The sequence below is a fragment of the Meleagris gallopavo genome, chromosome 24 (assembly GCF_000146605.3).
Source record: "Meleagris gallopavo isolate NT-WF06-2002-E0010 breed Aviagen turkey brand Nicholas breeding stock chromosome 24, Turkey_5.1, whole genome shotgun sequence".
Taxonomy (NCBI): domain Eukaryota; kingdom Metazoa; phylum Chordata; class Aves; order Galliformes; family Phasianidae; genus Meleagris; species Meleagris gallopavo.
The window spans coordinates 1084226-1105449 of NC_015034.2; the positions used below are offsets into that span (position 1 = coordinate 1084226).

The 21224-nt window shown below is 46.6% G+C and overlaps 1 protein-coding gene across 1 annotated transcript; it reads right to left on the reverse strand.

Annotated features, from left to right (window-relative positions):
• Positions 1-1997: 1997 nt before the first annotated feature.
• Positions 1998-13961, reverse strand: CDS2 (CDP-diacylglycerol synthase 2). Its single transcript, XM_010723074.1, has 12 exons — positions 13555-13961; positions 12520-12616; positions 12287-12384; positions 11433-11572; positions 11050-11108; positions 10237-10319; positions 8951-9038; positions 8684-8752; positions 7804-7956; positions 7379-7498; positions 6601-6704; positions 1998-5979 (listed from the first exon to the last, which is right to left on the reverse strand). Exons 1-12 carry the CDS (start codon positions 13944-13946, stop codon positions 5850-5852), a joined length of 1533 nt encoding a protein of 510 aa, XP_010721376.1. The 5' UTR covers positions 13947-13961; the 3' UTR covers positions 1998-5849.
• Positions 13962-21224: the final 7263 nt, after the last annotated feature.

Here is a 21224-nt window from a genome sequence, read left to right on the forward strand (position 1 = left end):
GCTGTGGCCCCAACCCACACCAGGAGCCCAGGGCTGCAGTTGGCTGAATTTGGGGAAGTGGCTGAACTCGGCCAGGGTTTTGGGAAATGCACTGCTGGGCAGCAAAGCAAAGCAGCCACAGCTGCAGGATAGCGTCCTTCAATGTCTGACTGCATCCCCAGGTGACAAGAGGGTCATTTCCCTGGAGGTGCCCCGAGGCTGTGGATGGAGCCCTGAGCACGCTGAGCTGGTGGGGGGCAATCAGCCCACGGTAGGAGGTGGGGTTGGGTGGGCTATAAGGTTCCTCCCAACCCAGCCGTGCTGTGATTCTATGACTCAAAGGTGGTTTAGGGTTTTTGCACCTGGTTTGCAACAGCGGTGCCTGCAAAATGGAGCTGCTGCTTGGGGAAGTGCTGTGGGTGTTGGGGCAGAAGGGGGTGACGGGGAGCTGCAACCTCCATCTCCTCCTGTAGGGGCCCTGTAAGAGGGGGAAGTTGCCCCAAGGAGAAGCAGAACGAGCAGCATGGGGAGCTGGCGTGAAAGAGGATGCAGCCATCAGTTCTGTGCTGTCACATCCCCATTGGCCCACCCAGGGTGCACTGAGCTGCACACAGTTGCCATCACGGCCTCAATCCATGAGGAATTCACCCTCGAGAAAGGAGATGGAGCCTGATTTCACAGCCTGATCAGGCCAATTTGGGTTAAATTCTGAAAAATGAATTAGCAGCTGGAGCCAGCTCAGCTTCTGCTGAGCTCAGAGAGCCCTGAATGTAGGGCATCATTTTTTCCTCCTCTTAATATTATCTGTAGAAAGCAATGGGAGCTTAAGGGAGTCGTGGAGTCATGCGCTTTGATTTTTTTACTTTTTTTTTTTTCTTCTCTCTTTTAAATCTGTTTTTTTACAAAAGCCCTGTGTGAACAGGATGCTACACTGCACCTCCCTCCCCTCCGGAAAGGAAACAGCGCAGCAAGTGCTTCAACCCAAACCTGTGCACTTCAGCCCAATGCTCTGTGCCTGCAGGCAGCCCGCAGACACACACAGAGCCATCCTGCTGCCAGGTCCCACCAGGTATCAAAATGCTCCGGGTTTGGGAATGCACATCACCAGGACTTGGTTTTGTTTGTTTCTCTCTCTCTTGTTTGTTTGTTTTTTCTCCTTAGGATCTGTTGGGAGCATCAGAAATAGGTCTGGAAGGAGCATTGCGTGAGAGCTGCTCACAGCACAGACAGCTCTGGATTGAGGCTTTCCATCCCCGTAGGTACAGAACACCAGGATGTGCAGCACTGGGAATCGCCACTTCGGGCTGTTCAGTTCAATGAAATCTGCTAACACACAAGAGAAGGGAGATTTCAGCCCTTTTTCCAAGAGATTTAATACCGAGGGATCTTTCAAGACCTCTTATTAACACGTGCAGTTGTTCCATATGAATACTGCACAGGGCTGTTCAGCAAATTCCTTTCTATCCATGCAAATCCTCCATGGAAGATGTATCACAGCAGAAGATTTGGGACTTTAGAGTCAATTTTGCAGGTTTGCTAGAGGGAAGAACATATTTTGGTGTTGCTGGAGGATGAATTTGTCTCAGAACATGCAGACAGCATGACAGGAAGCAAGCTGCTGATCGCATGGTTTAGGTTAGTTGATAAGTCAAACAACAGACAAAATAACAGCAGAGCTAAAAATAGGGTATTTTGCAGGGGTACACAGGAGGATTCTGCCCTCCTGACCCAAACAAGTCAATAGAAATGGCTGAAATGAAGCAATAATTGATGTAAACTGGAATTCCAGCATTCCCAGTCAAAGCCTTAGGGCAAAACGAGTGGATGTGCAGCACATGGCAGTGCTTCCTTCAGCCTTTATGGGATGGAGCTGTGATTTGATGGCAGCTCCCACCCCACAGCACCCTGGGAAGGAAAGCAAGAAATGGGGAATAGGAAAGTTATTGCAGAATCAGATCAGTCTGCTGGGAGCAAAGCAGGATCTCCCTTGGCAGCGCTGAATAAAACTCCACTACAGATAATGGAACTTATATTTATTTAACAGTAACATACAGTATATAAATAGGGTAAATACTTTAAAATATACAATATATCACATTCGGACATCCTGTCAAAGAAAGGCAAATCTACATGTGTAGCTAAAACATGAACTGAAAGAACGATGCACAGAGAAAGAAGCAGATGGAGGAATGCCCAGGTCAGGTCTGGAGAACAGGAGCACACAACCACTACGGGAGCACAGAATGCAGCTGGGGATGGGTACAGAGGGCAGAACCATGGGAGCCTTCACACGATGCTTTCTGTGAGGCAGAGAGGTCTGGACGAGGCGTAGGGATGGTTCCACAGGGCTCTGCCTTCCTCCTATGGGACCAAGTGGTCAGAGGAGGAAGAGGAGGAGGAAGGAGAAGGGATGGGGACATGCATCGCCATCAGAACGCACCCGGACATCTCTGACACTGGCAGTCCCCGACCTGACACCAAGTGCTGGCTGATGCTGTGGGATTTGCAGCTTTCTGAGCCACATAAAGACCCCTCCAGGTCAGCATCAGCAAGCCCCCGAGCCCATCACCACCAAGACCTAAATAGCAGGAGGTGGGTACAGGATGTAACACCTTACGCCGCAATTAGGTGTCAATGTTTCCCTGCTGGTCACACTGAGAGTGCAGCTGAGCTGCGAGCTCATCCAGCCTACAGCCAGGCTCAGAGAAGCAAATCCCCGCCCGAACTCACCCGGTGCTCAACCACACAGCGCAGCAGTGCTGCAGGGCGCACCAGCACCCGATGCTTCACAGAAACCACCGCGGATGCTCGGAGTTCACCCTTGCTGCTCTGCCGCCCAAGAGGAGGAACAGCTCCACCTATGGAGAGCAAAACTACTGTGCAGTAACTTGAAACGGTCAGCAAACGAAAGCCATTCCCAGGCAGGAGTGGTGGGGCAACCCCACACATCCTGCCCTAAACCAGCGCTGCTGTCACTGGGAGCTGGGCACTATTGTCCCCTACACCAGAACAGCCCTGCGCTCCCAGCAGCGGTGCAGAAACCAAGCGGGTTTACCAGCCACAGCTGCTTCGCTCACCACATTATTCAGCCAGACCAGCCTGCAGATCGCCTAACCACCCTCCGCCTCTCATTTCCTCCTCCATTTCCCAAACGAACGCAGCAGTCCCGTTCAGTTATAACTAAACTTGAGTGCACCATTTCCATGTAGCTTTACGCTCATCCTCTGCACTGCTGGGGAGGAAGGAAGAAGGAAGCTGCGAGCTCAGCAGAAAAGCCACTCACACACATCAGCGCTGCTTCTCCCCGAGCAACGCAGCCATGAACGCAGCTGCTTTGCCCTCCGGTGTCCACATGCAGCACTGCACCGTCAAAAAGGCCCAAAAGCTACTTCAAATCAAAAGCATGCACAAAGATTTCGGTTTTTTGCCCCACTAATTACGACTAAAGATGGACGAAAGGTTTAAAGCAAGATGAGAGGAGACTAGAGACCAGTGTGCAAAATGCATGGCTATAAGGAGCAGTACACTTTTGTTATATCTATCAACACTGTACCTCCTGAGGACGGACTTCAGCCCCAACAGCACAGTATAACACAGTACAAGGGATTTTGGCAGCTGTTGCCATCAGGCAGTGAGAGTCCAGGACAGCACCAGCTTGTGTGACCATAGGGAAAGCTGCTTTTGGAGACTACACAACACCCTGTTGCTTCCACGTCCATTCCCAGTTCAAATGCCCTCACCTAATTTCAGATAAATCGTAGCAAAACGCAGCCCAGGTTTATTCTCTGTGCAAAGCAAGATGGAAGCGTTTTGATTCTCCCCTTTAGATGTTGGAACAACATCCTCTAAGTCAACACAAAATAAATCCCTGCCTGATTGAGGCTGGATAAGATCAGGCCCCTCAACTGATCTAGGGAAGCATCTGCGCTGTTGGTGTGAATAAAACACAATCCTGACCTGATCCCAAACATCAGCCCTGACCCTGCCAGAAGATGGCAGCTTTGCCAGCACTGCTGTGGAAATAGTCCTTCCTTCTCCACAGTGCATGCTGTACTTGCAGTGCAACGGGCACGAGCTTCTGCCCCACAGCTCCTGCTTAGGGAGAGGAAGCAGAACTTACGACACAGAGTTGTACAGAAATAAGAGAGAGATTGGGTTCTACTCATGTATTTACACAAGCACATTTGTGCTCTCCTGCCCACTCTTCCAGGGGGATCGAAAGCAAGAGCAGAATCAGAATATGATATGAGCACGAAATAGCTGCAGGTGCTTTACTTCCTGCTGATGCTTTGCTGGTTTGCAGCATGTACAAGTCATCCACGTGGGGGGAGTGTCTGTATAAGGTTTATGACAGCAATTATTTGAAAAAAACGAAGTACTTCTGTATTACCTTTACCTGACGCTTGCTCCCTGGGTTAAAATAAGGAAAAGTTTCTCTGTCTTGTGCACAAATTATGAGAATAAGTAAAATCAGTCATCTTCTCCATGAGAACACTGCATAAGATCTAGAATAAGTTGGGGATATTTTCACTATCTGGTCACAAAAAGAGAAAATAAGTTTTACAATTTTTAGGGCTCTTTAAAATAATTAAAGCGTATGACAAAGTAAAGGAAAATAGTTTGATAAAACCTCCAACTATTAAGTGCAACCTACGGATGACAAGATTCAGTAAGCGAAGCAGGACAGAAGCCTGCAGGTGAATGAACCCAGACTGAAATGCAACACAGACCATGGTAAAGCTCAGCAGCACAACATCTAGAACTCAAGTAACAAACAGGTGACAGCCATGATCCCTGAAAGAAAAATGAAATACCCCGCTGACAGCACCTGTGTGGTGCTGGAGCCCAACCTGCACGTTTCAGAAACAAAACCAAGTTGGGTAAAATGTCCCAGTGTAGGGGTTCCAACCATCAAGAAATGGAAAAAAAAAAGAAAAAAAAAAGTGTGGTTTGATGTTTCTTAAAAGTTATTTGAGTGAGGAAATACGAACCAAGTTATTTACAAGGTTGTTTTTACTTGGCAAGACTTACTCAATGAAAGCTTAGATGTTCTTTAAAACCTTTTTCCTCAATGCAGTTTTGAAGCGAACTGAACTTCCCACATTCCCATGAGCACTACCAGCTTCTTAATTCCTTACCCCCAGTTAATTTCCAATTTAACAGGTTAAGAAAGATCTTATTAGCCAAAATATCAGCTAGAAGAGGAGAATGTGGGAAGCACTGGCAGAAACAGCAAGTGACAATAGAGACACATGCCCGACCGGGCAGAGGAATATTGCTGGATTAGTACAAGGTCCTCTTCCAACTAATTGAGCCTTGTGCTTGCTGTGCAGAATCTCCAAGGGGCTGCACATAGGCATGTGTGTATGTGACCTTCTAGGAAAATGAACATCCACAGTCACCACCGGAGAAAATTAAGGTCTCCAGAGCTGCCATCACAATCACAGCCTGGCACAGCACCCAGGGGAGCTGTATGGCTTCATCTTTCCCCGCTGGCAGAGCTGGCTGTATGGACACTACAGTGTGTATTCCCTGCATAAAACCACTCACAGGAAAAGTTCAGCTCTGCCCACATCTGCATCGATGATTAAAACTGACCACAAGGACAGCTGTACCCTCTTACTTCACCCAACTCCTTCCAAGTCTTCATTCCTTTCCAGCTACAAACTCAGATTTGCTCATTTGAACCAAAGCTATATAAATATATTATTATATATTTAAAAAAAAACAACACAAATGCAAACATTTACCAAGAAAGGAAGAAAAGTTACAGTGAAATGAGGCCTTGTTATTGTCTTAAATCAGGCAAGCCAGGAATTTCCATGGGGAGGCTTGTCTGTTTTCAGTCCTGTTCCAAATCACATGGCTGTCTATGCGTCCTCTGAGCCAACTAACACTCCCTTGTCAACCAGGTGTGCTTTTAGCGTGTTGAAGATGTGCAGCTGCTGGTCTGGCCTCAAGGTTAAGAACTGCTGGATCAGTTTGCTCGGGTTAGGACCTCTGAAACACAAAAGCATTGTTACCAGCGAATCCCAGTGCTCTTGGAACCCAAATGCCTACTCATTCACAATAGTTTTACCCAGGGAATCCAATTTGGAGATGGGGAAATGGATTCAAGGGAGACAGCATGCTGAGCTGTAAACAAAACCAACAACAACCAAACCTAATCTGTTTCCGTAGGACGCTGGAACAGATTAACAGATGCTATTAACAGATGCTCCTCCTCTAGAATAAAAACACTCGTGAATTCAGCTCCTCATCTCCTTCAGTACAGCTTCTGTGCATCCCTGGGCTTTCTTCTACTCTTGAACATCTGTATACTGCAGCAGAACTAAAATTTTGCTGCTTGATCAGCTCAGGGGAAACCCTGTTCAAGATTCACAGGAATGCAGAAAGGACATGCAAGAGGACTGGAGTAACAGACCTTAAGAAACTGATTGTGTTTCCAGCTCGATGTGACTGTTTTGGATGACACTTTCCTTTTCAAGCCCCTATTCCTTCTCTTTCCTTGTCTTGTATTTTGTACTCACAGGAGTATCAACTGTCTCATATTGCAAACCTGTACTGTGTGTCACTTGAGTTTGAGTAGGTCCCCAAACCTCACTGGAAAGCAGTAAATACCTGATAAAGCTTGCGATGTACACGTTCACAAAGGTAGCCATCAGATACTGACAGTCAAAGCGATCCATGATACCCCCATGCCCTGGAATTGTGTTGGCAAAGTCCTGTGCAAAGCAGAAAAGATGACATTAAAGTTTCAGATGCCCATTACCTGTACTTACTTAAGTGCATTTATGTGCCACTCTCATACCCCTCCTTTAATTCTTCCCAGAAGGCAAAAGTCAGACTAAGAAGAAATTTTGCTTGATCTCTCCCCTGGTTCTAAAAGTTCCTCCTGTATGAAGGCCACCAGTGCCTGATGACATCAAGGCTTAACTCAGATCCGTCACTCAGAGGTCAAGGAAGGCCAATGTTTATCACTTGCAATGTGTCCTGCCTTTATCTTAGCTGCACAGAGACTGTTTGTATCTAAAACCAGCCTGCAAAACATCAAGGCAAGCCTCAGACTGCAAAATATCCTGACTGAGTCAGGATGTTTTATTCATCTACCTCCAGTTCTGCACCAAAGCAGTGTCTAGAATATTGCTGTTGAAATTTTAAGATCTCTCCCCACATCCATTTAATAAAACTTAAAATAATAATAATAATAATAAATAAATAAATAAAAATAAAAAAATCCCACAAAACTGAATCATGCCCCGTTGCTCTATTTGTTACTGAACAAACATTCTCTCCATTCCCAAAGCTCCCAACTTGCTTCCTTGGAGAGACTGTTCAGAGTGGCAGTAACTGTTCAGTCTTTACATTATCTACTGCAAATGACAGTGCATATCCTCACCTTAATTTTGAAGGCTCTCTTAAATCCACTAGCAAAGAAGCCTCCAAATGGCCCAATAAGGGAGGCAAAAGTAGACAGTGCAATGCTGTGGATTTGGAAGGGGTACATCCGGACTGTCTTCTGCAAGGAAAAAAAACCAACATGTCAGAGAAGGATTTCCACCTAGAATAGCACTGCTCACTTGTTGCCCATCTTTCTCCCTTCACCATGCACCAAGGCCAGCTGCTTTTCAAATGGGTTCATGTCTTGGAATAGTTGCATTGGGCCTTCAATCCAAATGGAGCACCACTGAATTCCCCCCATTTTCTGGATGTACCATCATCCCTTGTCATGTTCCCTTGAATTGCACCAAAATAAAGCCCTAATTTCTTTTTCTCACGTTCCTATCATGTTCCTAAGGCCTCAATAAATAGAGAGAGTCCTACCCAGCCCACCACAGACTGCAGCACCAAGGGGATGTTGTACTCCTGCAGCTGGAACAGCTCTGATGGCTCACAGTCCACTGTGAAGCTGTTGGTGTCATTGTTGAACTCCACCGGACAAGTAAAGCACCGATACCCAGACATCACATAGGACAGCTTCAAAAGGAGAGAAATAAAGATACAGTATGAGAAATTATGATTAACACCTTCCTCAGCAATGAGGCAAAGGGGCTCTTAAGGGAAAAGGCCACTCAGGGAGACATGGTGAGGGCAGAGCTTCGCTGCCAGCTTCGCTAGGAAGATTGCTTTCCTGAGAACAGTAATTGGCTGAAGGCAGAGAAAGCATTTGTTTAGTAATTGCATCTGGTCAACAACCAGTAATCAGAGCCCTTTACAAAAAAACTGAGACAGGTTGCACTATTTGGCTGAGCAGATGGATGCAACCAGAGACACAGATCGACACAAAACCAGGTACAAATATTCCAAGAGCACCGAGTTCCCCACGCAGCCTTTGAAATAGGCATTTATCCAATAGCAGCCCCAGATGCTTTGGCTGTACCCAAATGTGTACAGCATCTGTGGAGATGCTGTAGTCTCTCCCCTTCAAGGTACAAGAGAGAATGTTTCGAGGATAACTGAAGAAATGGATGTGTCACAGGGTCTGATGAGGACTGAAAGCTTCCCGCAGTGTCCTGCTCCATCAGCAGGATCTGCACACAGTGCAAAACAGAACCACAGACCAGTTCAAATCCAGGTCAGTAGGAAAAAGGTAAATTTTCTGAGAAGAGCCAGTAGAGTTTAAAGTTTGTGTGCACTTTTTAGCCAACACTCTGTCACCTTACAAACAGAAGCCAAAGAAAGAAGCAGCACGATTGCTACTTACCAGTAACCCAAACAAAACGGTGGCAAAAAACCCTCCAATAAAACCCTCCCAGGTCTTCTTCGGGGACAGCTGCCAGAGGGAGAGAAAGAAGGGGATCATTACAAACTGCACCTACGCTCACTGCAACACAGACTGGAGCACACACCAAGTTTCATTTGGAAGCTTGCTTCAGACTTCTAAAAAGCCACAAAACTGGAGATCAGGGAACACAGGATTAATATCTGAAGAAGCTAAAATGCATCTTTTGTTCAACAAAGCATTACAAACCTTGATTAGTGGGGTGCGTCCAAAGAAGAATCCAAACATGTATGCCATGATGTCATTGCAGATCACACATGAAATCGGGACGATGAACCTACATGTGGGAAGAGCAAAACCATTTGAAGTGTCAAATCAGACAACCCCGAGGCTTAACTAAGCAGGCAGCTGCTTCTTAAAACGTTTTGCAGGACTATGACATTAATACCTCCCTATCCAATACAATCTCACACAGTAGGAGCAATGACTTGAAGCTCTCAGGACGATCCCAGAGGTTACTCCAGTGCTCTGGACTAAAGAGCGTGTTGTGTACCCAGAACAGACTGTTTTAAGCACATTTTCTTTTGTCACACGTGGCATGCTGTTAGGTAGCTGCCTTCTTTTCCCCCAGAAAGGCTGCACTTCAGCTGTAAGCAGGCTGCTCACAAAGCACTCTGGGCTGGCTGAGGAGCACATAGGAACATGCAATCTTCAGAGCAGCCAAAATTAGTTCCTGGTACTGCTGGTCTGGGGAAGATGGAGACGGAGAGCCCCGTCCTGAAAAGGGCTTCCCCTCTGCAGCTGGAGTAAGCTGGGAAAGGCAGCAGGTTGCAATCTCCCTTCTTTCACATTGATGCTTTTAACATTATGCTGGCAGTGCTGCCCACAACCAAGTGCTCAGCAGCATTCTCCTGTCCATTTGCTAAATATGGGTGGGCAGAGAAGGCATTGAAACGGGCCTAGCACTGCCTGAGATGTCCGTGTACCACAATTTGCAGATGCTTTAATACAGCTCTGCACAAAGCAAGTCCTAAGTACCTGAGGAATTGCTCAATATTTTGTTTTTCTATTCTGAACAGGAAGCACTTTGTCCTTGGTCACTCGTTAAGAAAAGTTTTTAACTCAAAATGTGGTAAGAGGTTCCAGGAAGACCTTATAGGGCCTAACAGTTTATAAAGGGGGCTTACAAGAAAGATGGAGAAAAACTTTTTACCAGGGCTTGTAGTGACAGGACAAGGGACAAAAATTTTAACTGAATAAGAGTGGATGTATGGAAGTAATATTTTACATGAGGCTGGTGAGACATCAGAACAGGTTGCCCAGAGAATTTATGGGTGCTTGTCATTGGAAGCGTTCAAGTGTTTGGACAGCATTTTAAGCAACCTAATCTAGGGAAAGATGTCCCCGTTCACAGCAGAGGGGTTGGAACAAGGTGATCTTTAAGGGTCCCTTCCAACCCAAATCATTCCATGATTCTGTGATAATCTGTATGAGGCTGCAGAAGTCAAAGCAACTCAGAACACACAGCAACTCACCATATCATTCCTTCAAACAGGTTGTGAATGATGAGGTGCGACTGGGTAACAACAATTAGCAAGGTCACATGGGTCCATCCAAACTGGAAGAGAAGACAGCATGCAGTCCAGCCTGCCTTGAGACACTGCTCACACACACCGCTGGCAGAAATCAGATGCTGTTAGCTACCTCTCAGACTGAGAACAGCTCATGCACATGTGCTAGCATGCACCTTCACCATGAGAAACACCAAGAGGCATGAGGAACAGGGAACAGCCACCCCTAGTGATTTATGGCATATTCTTCAGCTCAAGCCCAGAGCTGAACTTCATTGGGGAGAGTTCTGCCAGACCAAGTGCTCTTTAGCCCTTTCCTCTCCCATACATCTCACTCAGCCTTCTGACTAGCTGAGAAGCAAAAGGTTGATGGATATCCAAGCTCTTTCTCTGTGTGCTGATTAAACTGGACAGCAAAACTAACCACACTGATGGTCAAAAGGAGCAATTCCTTTGACATCTGGGAAAAGGGCAACATAGCCAGTCAACCCCAGTGGCAATCTGCCCTCAACACAAGAGTCAAATGCAGTCACCTCAGCTTGCAGAAAGTTTCTTAAGAGCATCCTCCAGTGTAGAGAGAATTCACGACTGGAGGGAAATTTTGTCTGATTATCTCCCCAAATCTACAGTCTGCTCACAGTAACTTTCCTTTGGGGCAGCATTACAGCACACAGCCAGCACAGAAGCAAGTATTTATCTACATAACATTTTCAAGCAGCCTATATTATTTATCATTCTGCCTCCAAGTGGGGGCAGCCAGCCCCTTTTTAACCATACCATGTAAAACTGGAGGCGATAGTGCTTCTTCACCAGGCTCAAGACAAACATGCAGAAACCTGGTGAGAGACAGAAAAAGAGTGAATAGAGGAAACATTTCTTCAACAATAAATATTTCCCCCCCAAGGGGGGCACAGTTGCCTACAAATTATACTTGTATAGTTAAGCATCAAGCCTAATTGTCTCATTGAGTTTAGGGAGTTTTCTTCTACAGAGCCTCATTTAAGGGACTTGTCACCCTGTGGTCAAGTTACAACGTCACTAAGAACAGAAACAATTTGCTATCGATGTTGAATGTATACAATGCTCAGGGCAAGAGTAGTTAAAGCAGATTTCAAACTTCCAGCCCAGTCAGGTTTAAAAACAGAAAATGTGGTCTCTACCTGTTAAGTAGAGGGCGAAAGAAATGAAGCGGTGGTATTTGCTGAGAATTCGCAGGGGCTCCTCCCTCTGAACCAGGGTGAAGAAATAATCTGTCACAGTCTCACCATAGAAAAAGTAGTTAACACAGAGTAAGAAGTACCTGTAGAGAAGGCAGATGCTTGTTAGCAGGGCCCTAAAAGGCTCCTAGAGAACACAGAAAGTGGCTCTGCATTTCCAAAGTCTTTACATTGCTTTTATACATTGCAAAGAGCCATCGTCCTGCAAGTGATGGGCAGAACTTTAAATGAAGGTGAAGTTCTAAATGGTGACAAATAAACTAGTGGCAGCATCACTCAGCTCCACTCTGCAATGGATTTTATGGCTTGATTGTCTGCATCGTATGGCTTTGGCTTTGGCCTTCTGATGCACAAGGACTGCCTGCCTTTAGGTGGCACTCCTCAACAGGCCTCTGTGAACTCCTGCATGCCAAAAACACCACCCATACACCCTAACAGCACTGCTCCTGCTCTCTCCCCAGCCTCTCTCTGGCAGCCAGAGCTGCTCAACACAGTTATGCCTCAATGTTGAGCCCTGCTTCAAATCCCCTACAAATACCCATCCCATCAACCGTGTCTGTCACATAGTGGTGACTGCCAAACATCCATGCTTCATAAACAGTGGGGTAAATTTTATCAGCACAAGTTCTATCAAAATACACCACAATTTAGAGAAGGCCTTTCCCTTACAAGTGCTGCTAACATATTACACTGGTCAACACACAGCACAATCCCCTGGTCTCTGGTTTGGAGCTACCTGTCTGCAATGAGGTGAAGCTGCACACAAACACTGGGAGAGGAGGAGTCTCCCTACTCACCAGCTGAGTGTCCTGAACCAAGGCAGGTCATATGAGTGATACACATTATAGCCAATAGTGATAATCTCGTGGAAACATTTGATCTGGACACACATCACCTGCACAAAAAGACAGCAGCAAGATGTAACAGGTTGAAACACCTCCTTCCTCAAAAGTGGAAAAAATATTCCATAATAGGAGGCTCTGAGCTGTCAGCCCCAGCAACTTTCTCCCCTGTTGCTGTGAACACTTACTATTGTCATTAAAACCATGGGTCCCAAGTAGATGATGATGAAGAAGAAGGTGATCATTGCCAGGGTGAGGATGCCTCTTACCCACCAATTCTTCCATCTAGGTCACAGAGAACGAAAGTAGTTAGAGAAAGCCAAAACAAAGTAAGGAAGCAGGATTGCACTTCTGTTCTCTGCATATCATGAAAGCAGGAAACTGAGCCCTGGAAACCCCAGATTTCTTCTTGGTGCAGCAGAGACCTTGTTCTACTGATCAAAGGCTGGCTGCAACAGCTGCATGGTTACAGCTTAGATCTTAGCAGGGAAGACTGAACACCACTAAATGTAGAAAATATCAGTCAGGCACAGAGTATCTCAAAAGACACTGAAAGAGGCAGGGCATCTGTTCCTGTTCTGGTCTAACAGACAAGCTAGGAATCATTACCAAACCCTGCAGATCTTTTTCCAGAAGAAGCACAGGCTTTGGCATGTTGTACTCTTATTACTGTCCAACAAATCTTGCCTTGAGCATCTCCCATTCTCAGAGAACACCTGAGAGAGATGCTTTTTCCTGTGCCTCAAAGCAGCCTGCAGAATATATTCCCAGCTTCTTCTCAAATCTTGTCCTTATCAGCACATTTTTCCCCACGCACTCCTACACAAGTAGGTCACACTAGTGGTTAAAAGCCATCACAGCCGAGTGCTGAGTGATGTCAAAGCTGAACACAACGTCTTCGGCCTCACCAAGGCCTCCCTTCACCTGTCAAGACCAAGCAGGCAGTGATGCTGCCCTCCTGCAGCACTCCTCTGCCCTGATCCCACACAGAGCAGCCTTGAGCACTGTACTCTGCTAGCCTTGCTGATGTTACCATCACTTTCTGCTGCCTGTGGCCTCGGGGACACCTTCCTGTTTGCATGTGAGAGAGGGAGAAGGCAGCACTACCAGGAGCTGCTCATTCAGCTTCCAGCAGCCATCACCGCACTGCCAGGGCTTGGAAAGCCACATGGCAAATGCAGGGGCACTGGCAGCAGAGCAGAACAATGCTGAGTGGGGGCTACCTTGAGGACAGGTTGGAGAGAGCCCTGTTCAGGACCTCTGGAGTGTCATCTGATGTTGGCACCGGGGGCGATCCTCCAAATTCAGACTTGCTTTCGCTGTCTGACGCGGTCTCTCCATCCAGCTTGTTCTCGGATTCTGATTCCTGCAACTTAAAGAGAGAGAAAAGCTTTACTAGGTACAGTGACAACGATGAATTTGGCCCAGAGAAGGAGCTATGGGTGCCCCATCCCCGAAGGTGCCCAAGGCCAGGCTGGATGGAACCGGGGGCAGCCTGAACTGGTGGGGGCAACCATCCCACAAGAGGGGTGGGGAGCTGCAAGATCCCTTCCAATCCCATGATTGTGCGAGTGAAGAAACCCGGCAGTCCCCAGGATGCAAGGCCTAGTGCCATTCTGCTTCTGCAAACAGGAGAGGAAGAAGACAGGAAAACAGTCACCTAAAGCACGAACATTACATGTTTTAGGTGATTTCCACGATGCACTTTACTCTTTGGCATCCTCAGCAGAGACTACAGGAAAGGATCTGTTTCCTCTGAACAGTTAAAAACACTTTGCAGTTGATTAAGAAGCGTCTCAAATACAGCAAGTGCACAGGGGACACGAGCTTGTTAGCAGGAATTTTTACAAGGTCTCTCAATCCCCAGGCAGATCTCCAAGAATGCAGCATTGCCCAAATTAGACAGAAAGAAAGGCCTCCAAGTAGACAGGCTCAAGGCTTCCAGACAGACTTTTCAAGTGCTAACTTAATATGTGGGCACTAAAAATAACACCGAGCCCATCCTCAGAAAGTTGAAGAGGAAGAACATGGCTTATCACTCAGGCCCAGCCATCCTCTCTGGCCACAGGAGAAACGTGCAGAGGAAGGAGACAGCACCTGCTGTCCCTGCACCCTGTATTACTGCTCCAGAGCCCAGCACAAAGTCCTGCATATGAGGGTAAACAAATAAAGGTGAGGCAAGAGGTTACTGAAGACCAGTGGTAGAAAAAGGTTTACAAGCAACCTCCCTTTCTTGAGCTGTTTATCCTCTAGCCCAGATCAGGAATAGAGGACAGACCCAAAAACGCACATTTTGCCCCTCACTTCAGCATCCTGCTCCTCGAAGCAAGGAAGGAAAATGCCAGTCCCTGGGGAGCAACGAGCAGGTGGAGTCCAGGGCATCTGGCTTCAGAGCTACTTCAAGCTCCTGGAAAAAGAGGAGGAAAAGAACAGGAGGAAGCCAAGTGCTGGGGGCTCTGCAAACAACACAACCTCATCCTTTTGGAATGCTGCAGCTCTCTGGGCTCTCCCATAATCAGAAAGCAGAGACCCCACCAAAATAAATGCTGGGAGTGGTTTGCTGTATCCAAATCGAGAGAGTGTTTGTAGTTCAGTGGAGCAGTGAGACTTGAGTGGCATTTCTCTTAGTTAAGGCAGGAAAGGATAATTGCTCCCCAGCTGTAAGGTAGCAGTGGCTGCAGGCCAGGTTCTCAGAACAGACGAGGACAGCTACATGCTGTCAGATGGAGGCAGCTAAAAATACAACGGTGCTTCCGCAGGCATGTGAAGAGCCAGCACGGCACCCATCTCATCCCACGATGCCTCTTCCTTGCTGGGCTCTGTGCTTGCTGCTTCCCATTCCCATGGGCTGAGGACAAGGAGGAGAGCTGAAACAAACACTTCTGCCTGCACTCGTGAGGGAATGAGGAAATACAGCTTGGCTTTAGTTCAGTTTCTCCTTCTGGGCTTATAAGTTACCTTTAGAAATACGGACCTAGGAAAGAAAAATGAATGTGACCGACTCCATTTAAATGAGCATGGAAGTGCTTAGGTACGTGGAGTAACAGCCATTATCTGTGCAAGCTAAAATCAAAAATCTTAAGTAGAATTTTAATGCAGTCCAAGTATTTACCAAATTGCACAAGTCACTGGCAGTGTGATAAAAGGACTAAATGCTGAGATGAGAATGCAGATTCAAGCCAGCATTCCCGCATCTTACTCCCAAAGCACTAACATTGCAGGGCTAAGTGCAAGGCAGCAAATTGTTCCTTGTCTGTGGTGCAGAGGATCAAAAGTTTCACAAAGTGCTCAGGGACCAAAAGGAAGGGAAAGAGCACGGATGCCTTTTTCTCTTCCGCTCCTGGCCAGGAATAGGAAGGATAAAAGCAACTGCATAGCTCAAGGGAGCTGCAAAGAGCCAACCTAGCAGCTGTTAGAATGGGCAGAGTGAAAATTTAAGCTCATTACAGAGCTGATGCTCCCATGAAGAGGCTGTGACTGCGAGGAGTGGGTCTGGGCTGCTTAAGCCATAGAGTGCAAACACAGTGCAGTAATGCTGGCACAACCAGTGCAGGGAAGCTGTGTCTGATAGGTGGTTTTCTGCCATGTGCCTGATGCCTCTTCTGTGCTGTCCTCTCCTATTTCTGCAACTGAAACAAAAGCCTACTTGGAGTGAGTTAACCCAGACATCCTGACATCTCCTTCCATAACCACTGGACTGTGCTCTCTCCTTGAACCTTCAAGAGACCTGTTTGGTGCAGATCTGCTTGGCCAGCACCACAGACAAGCCCAGCACTCATTCAATTCATCGACTCAGATACTGAAAAGTTCCTTAAGAAACTGGAGAATAAATAATGCAGGGATAAAACGTTTGTGGACAAATATTTTACCACCCTAAAGATAAGAGTCGTGGAGAAGTGAGTTGTCATAGCTTCCCTTAAACAGCTTAACTCCTGTAAGCAAGAGATATGAAATTTTTGTTCACATTTCCAAAGGGTTTTCACGCAGCAGAAGCACTTTTTCCCCCCCAAGTATCCGTGACATGATCTCAGTTGCCATAGAAACAAGTGAGCTATCTCCCTGCCAAACATTTTCTGCCCAGTACAGAGATACAGTTCAGCATTCAGTGCTGGTAGATTAAATTAGTTGAAGAAATTCTATTCTTTGTGCACCTTCCTTGAAGCAAAGCACTGCTTTATTTAGACTTTCTGCCATGCTAACAAAACGCAGTGATGCAAAGTGCCAATACACCATTAGAGAAAAGAACACTGGCTGGGGCACAAAGCATCTCACGTCCTGGGCAGGTCCAGGAACATGCTTGAATTTCTCATGCTGTGCAGTTGTCCTCAGAGCAATTAAATTCAAGTTTCTCATGTTCCTCCATCAAAACACCCATCAAGTTGGTGCTTGCTGGATCTTGTCCCGAAAACAAAACAAAACTCAGTGATGAAGGTCAGTTTTCATCTATGTTGATATGGGACTCCTTTCCCCATCCCCCCAAAAAACATACTCCAGTGCACAGAAATTAGGGCACGCTGATACACTGAGATCAGTAGCAGATAACATCAAAAAAGGGTAAATGTTTGCACAGAGGCTGAAAGAATTAAGAAAACACCCACTGCCATCTCATGTTCCCAAAGCCACTCACTTTATTTTGAACACAAGCAAGCTTAGCTTGCCAGTGGGATGTGATCAGAGGTATGCATAGTTTGCATGTAGCAGAACAACTGTCTGACAGAAGAACCCGAGCTCAGTGTCAGCAAATATGATTGATGTAAAGTTGTGACTCATCTGGCTAATCCTCTGCCTGGTCCCCAGCTCAGCACAGACTCTGTATATTCCAGGAAATCAAGAAAGGTAAATGCAGCAGGCTTTGTGTCCTTTAGAGAAGCTACTGTACACACAAGAGCACCAAAATAGGTAGTTAACTCTGGCGTTCCCCCAGAACTTCCTACTGTTAAGAAGACAACCTGCTCCTCCCTTGTAACACTTGAAGGGGTGTTTTGGAGGCGTCAGTGCTGGGTTCTCCTGGCTCTAATGAATCACTCTCCTATCACGGCGTTCATTGAGCCAGCAGCCCTCACCATCCCTGCAGAGACAGAAACACGAGTACAGAAACAAGACATAAATCTCCCGAGCACCTCTGGGATCCATTGTCTGAAAGCAGCTCTGCCCCACCTCGGAGCCACGTCTGCACGCAAACATTTTGATCTCTTATTTGGAAGAGCTGTGAGAAATGAGAGAGAGAACAAACAGCTCTGCACCAACACGTACTCTATTTGCATCAGAAGGTTAGTACAGGAAAAGTCTATTTTTGTCCTCCGAAATGAGAGCTTGCAATGGCTGATGGCTTCTGACCCTCAATTCCTTCAGAGTTAGACATGTTTTTCCGAGACCTCACCAGAAAAACGTCTTACCAGTCCAGTTAATTTGCTGCCTGTGATGCCATCTTGTTCCCATTCCTCTATCCATCCTCTACCCATCACTCCTGCTGGCTTTATTTGAAGCAGTCAAAGAAAGGATTCAGCCCAGTCTACTTAAGTGTAATTCCAACAAACTCAACAGACTTCTGAAGACATGGCTACCATAACGTGACAGGGCTCCCGCACCCTGTTTCTCTGCACCCCATCCTGAGCCAAATGCTGAACCCGGAGCTCCTGCAGCCCTCCCAGCACACAGCCCTTCACCCTCAGCACTGACATTCCAACGCTCAGCATCGTTAGAACACTTTTGATCACAAGGGAAAGCTTGCAAAATGCCTGGAAGTGCAACAATCACAAGGCTTGGCCAGCAGAGCCCACTGCCTTTCATAACACAATACAGATGTAGCCAGACAAGAAGTCACCTCATCAGTCCACTGCTGGGTTGAGCTATGAAAAAGAACAAAAGTCCTCTTCACTGAACCTTTTCCTAAGTAAGGAAAGCTTTTGCTCTTGCTCCTCAAGGCTTTGTGCCATCAAAACAACACTCCTTGCACTCACTGTTTCTACAAGAAATGAGCATCCCTGGCTGCTGTGGGTGGAACACAGTATCCAAACACTGCCCAGGAAATCCACCTGCATGGATCAGTACAGAGAAATGCTTCTGCACAGATTGCCTTTCGCAGCAGCTCCCACCCTCTGAAAAGAGACAGTATTTTCCACCAAGACACTGACTGCCTGTGACAAAGAGGTGGGTAAGCACGACCAGAAGTGACGTAAGGGTGTGAGCTGCAGCCCAGATAAGCCTGCCTCTAAATAGCCCTGCCCTCTGCTCCTTCCATGGGAACGATGTCCGAGATCCTCTCTGGATTTCAGGCGGCCACCACTTCAACATCCTAGCAAAAGAAGGGAAAAAAAGAAATGGGAAAACCTTCTGTTCTCAAGTCACTGCTGAGGAGTGATCTCAGAATGCCATCAGAAGAGCAGAAGTGTTTGGGGCTCCATTCATGCATCATGAAACAATTTTCCTTTACACCTTTGCAATTCAATCTGGAAATTGGAAGATAAAAATGTGATTTCATGGGATGTGCGCAGCACAGGAGAGAAGGCTCTGACCTTCAGTTTTACTTAAAGCATGGGTCTGCCATGGAAAGGAATGGTCTGCAAAGTGAAGGGGTTTATCGAGTAACAAGAAATAGAACTTGTATCAACCATCTCCCCACAACATTAATGGCAACAGTTAACAGCACTTGTTTGGGCAAAAAGAATGGGCACCAAGCACAAATTTCCCTGCTTTTTTAACTAGAGAGATCAGACGGAGTTCACTCATCAAACAGATGAGCCTTGTTCGTACTGAGACAAAGGCTGCGTGCTGCACAGCAGCTCTACAAAAATGATTTTAAAACCTTCTTGCATGAAGCAGCACTTTCAGCTGCATGCATTGCTCTGTGTCAAAGGGGAGGACAACATCAAAGCTGTGACACTGTGCAAGGGTTATGGGACCAGAAAGTGAAACCACCCTCCTCCTTCCCGTTATCAAAACAAAGTGAAAACGAGTCGAAAACACAACTTTCCAAGTCTACTCTTAAAACCAGCCTTGACATTTACAGCTCCTTTTAACTTGTTCCTATCAAGAAGCTGAGAGTTCTTTCCAGCAGATAGGCTTCTGTAGAATACAATATGCATGGCTGAATTAGTTTTTGTGGCAATGCCAACTGAATGACAAAGCAGAAACAGGGATCTCCTCTCCTGACAGCAATACCAGCACTGGGCACACAAAGCACACGAAATTCTGCTGCGTTGGCTTTATATCCACCATTATTCCCAGCCTCTGCCAGGCATTACCAAGCTCTAAAACACAAGTTTGATGTCATGGAAGACAAGCCTGCCACAGAGGCATACTGCCATAGGAAGTGCAGTGCTATACAGTTTTTCTAAGGAAGTGCAATGCTGTACAGTTTTTCTAATACAGTATTGCTGTTACCAGGTAACCTCCCACCAGGCTTGCTGTAGCAGTTTGGGGAAATTCTCTGCCTCCTGCAGCTGCCTGCTATTGTTAGGAGACATCATGCTCAGCACCTCCAAGGAGCTGCTCTTCACTAGCTGAAAACATCTCTTTTTTTTCCCCTTGCAATTAAAGCCGAGCAGCATGACACAGATATTACCCTCCCTCCTAAGGACACTTCAAGTTATCAACTCCAAGGTAATATTAGAGAAGCCCTTTAGGAGGCTCAATGTGTTTAAAAAGCATACTTGCCTGAAGATAACAGGATTGCACTCAAAATAGCGGCCCTCTGACCTTCCTTAGGAACACATCACAAGCAGCTAAAGCAAGATCGCAGCTTGGCTGAGGGAGTTTGTTTGCATGCCAGTGAAGCAGCACTGGTACTTGCAGGCTTCTGAGGGACGCCTTCCAACTCCCACCAAAGTTCTGGAATATAAAAGTCCCTGAAGATTTTCTGCTGCAAAGTCAATTCTGAGTGAGACAAATGCACTTATCTAGAGGTTAAGCTTTGCTCTGGGCACAGCAACGAAATAAGGATCTTACGGAGATCTGGATGTTGGACAGCTGCACGTAAGACACAAAAAAGGCAAAACCTCAGATCTACTCGAAGGAAATCCATTCTTGATGCTGTCTGTGCTCTCCATTCCAATACCCACTCTAAGCACACTGGAAACAGCAAGCTTACTCAAACACAGCTCCCAACAGGTGTTAAGCTGACATTTAAAACACGCTAAATGTAACATTTAGCAGCATTAAACGTAACGTTTTGATTGAAGAAAAGAGTTTTGCATGACGATTTCATGCTCCTCTGAATACTTCATGCATCAGCAGAGGAATCATGTCAACACAGTGCTGCTAAGGGCAAGCATTGGGCAAAGCAGGCAAAACACCTGCATTGAACTGGAAGGCAGCAAAGAACTACTTTTTCCTCCAGTTGTGATTTTGTGGTTATAATCTGCATAGAGAAACTTTTTTTGGATTGCTTATTCCTCTTGTTTCCTTACACTTGAGTGGGACAGGTGAGCAAAGCAGAGGATCACAGCTTGGCTGGGGTTGGAAGGGAGCTTAAAAGCTGTAGAACTGAAACGGTTTGGGTCGGAACTCTCCTTAAAGATCACACGACTTGGGTCTGGGTTGAAGGGTATTTAAAGATCAGAAAAACATGGAATGGGCTGGGGAGGTCCTGAAAGATCAAACAGCCATGGGATGACGTAGGGTTGAGTTGGAAGGGTCCTTAAAGATCGCAGAACCACGGAATCACAGCACGGTCGGCCTGGAAGGGACCTGAGAGCCCCTTGCAGTGGGCTGGGTGCCCCCCACCAGCCTCGGGCACCTCCGTGATGGGACACCGCAGCTCCTGAGGGCGATGCCAAGTTCCGAGCACCGCGTCTGGGGTCGAAGCAGAACGGACGCTACAGGAAAGCCATCAGATTCCCCCTCCACAGCCGATCCTCAGCAAACCACCGCCGTTAAATCCCATTAAACCACT

What these genes read in the sequence shown, in the direction of transcription:
- CDS2 (XM_010723074.1), bottom strand. Translation starts at nt 13,946, where the DNA reads ATGGCACTAGGCCTTGCATCCTGGGGACTGCCGGGTTTCTTCACTCGC. An exon ending in CTCTCCAACCTGTCCTCAAG is followed by an intron (nt 12,617 to 13,554) that starts GTAGCCCCCACT and finishes TCTGTGACCTAG; the next exon opens with ATGGAAGAATTGGTGGGTAA. An exon ending in TTTCGCCCTCTACTTAACAG is followed by an intron (nt 11,109 to 11,432) that starts GTAGAGACCACA and finishes GTCTCTCACCAG; the next exon opens with GTTTCTGCATGTTTGTCTTG.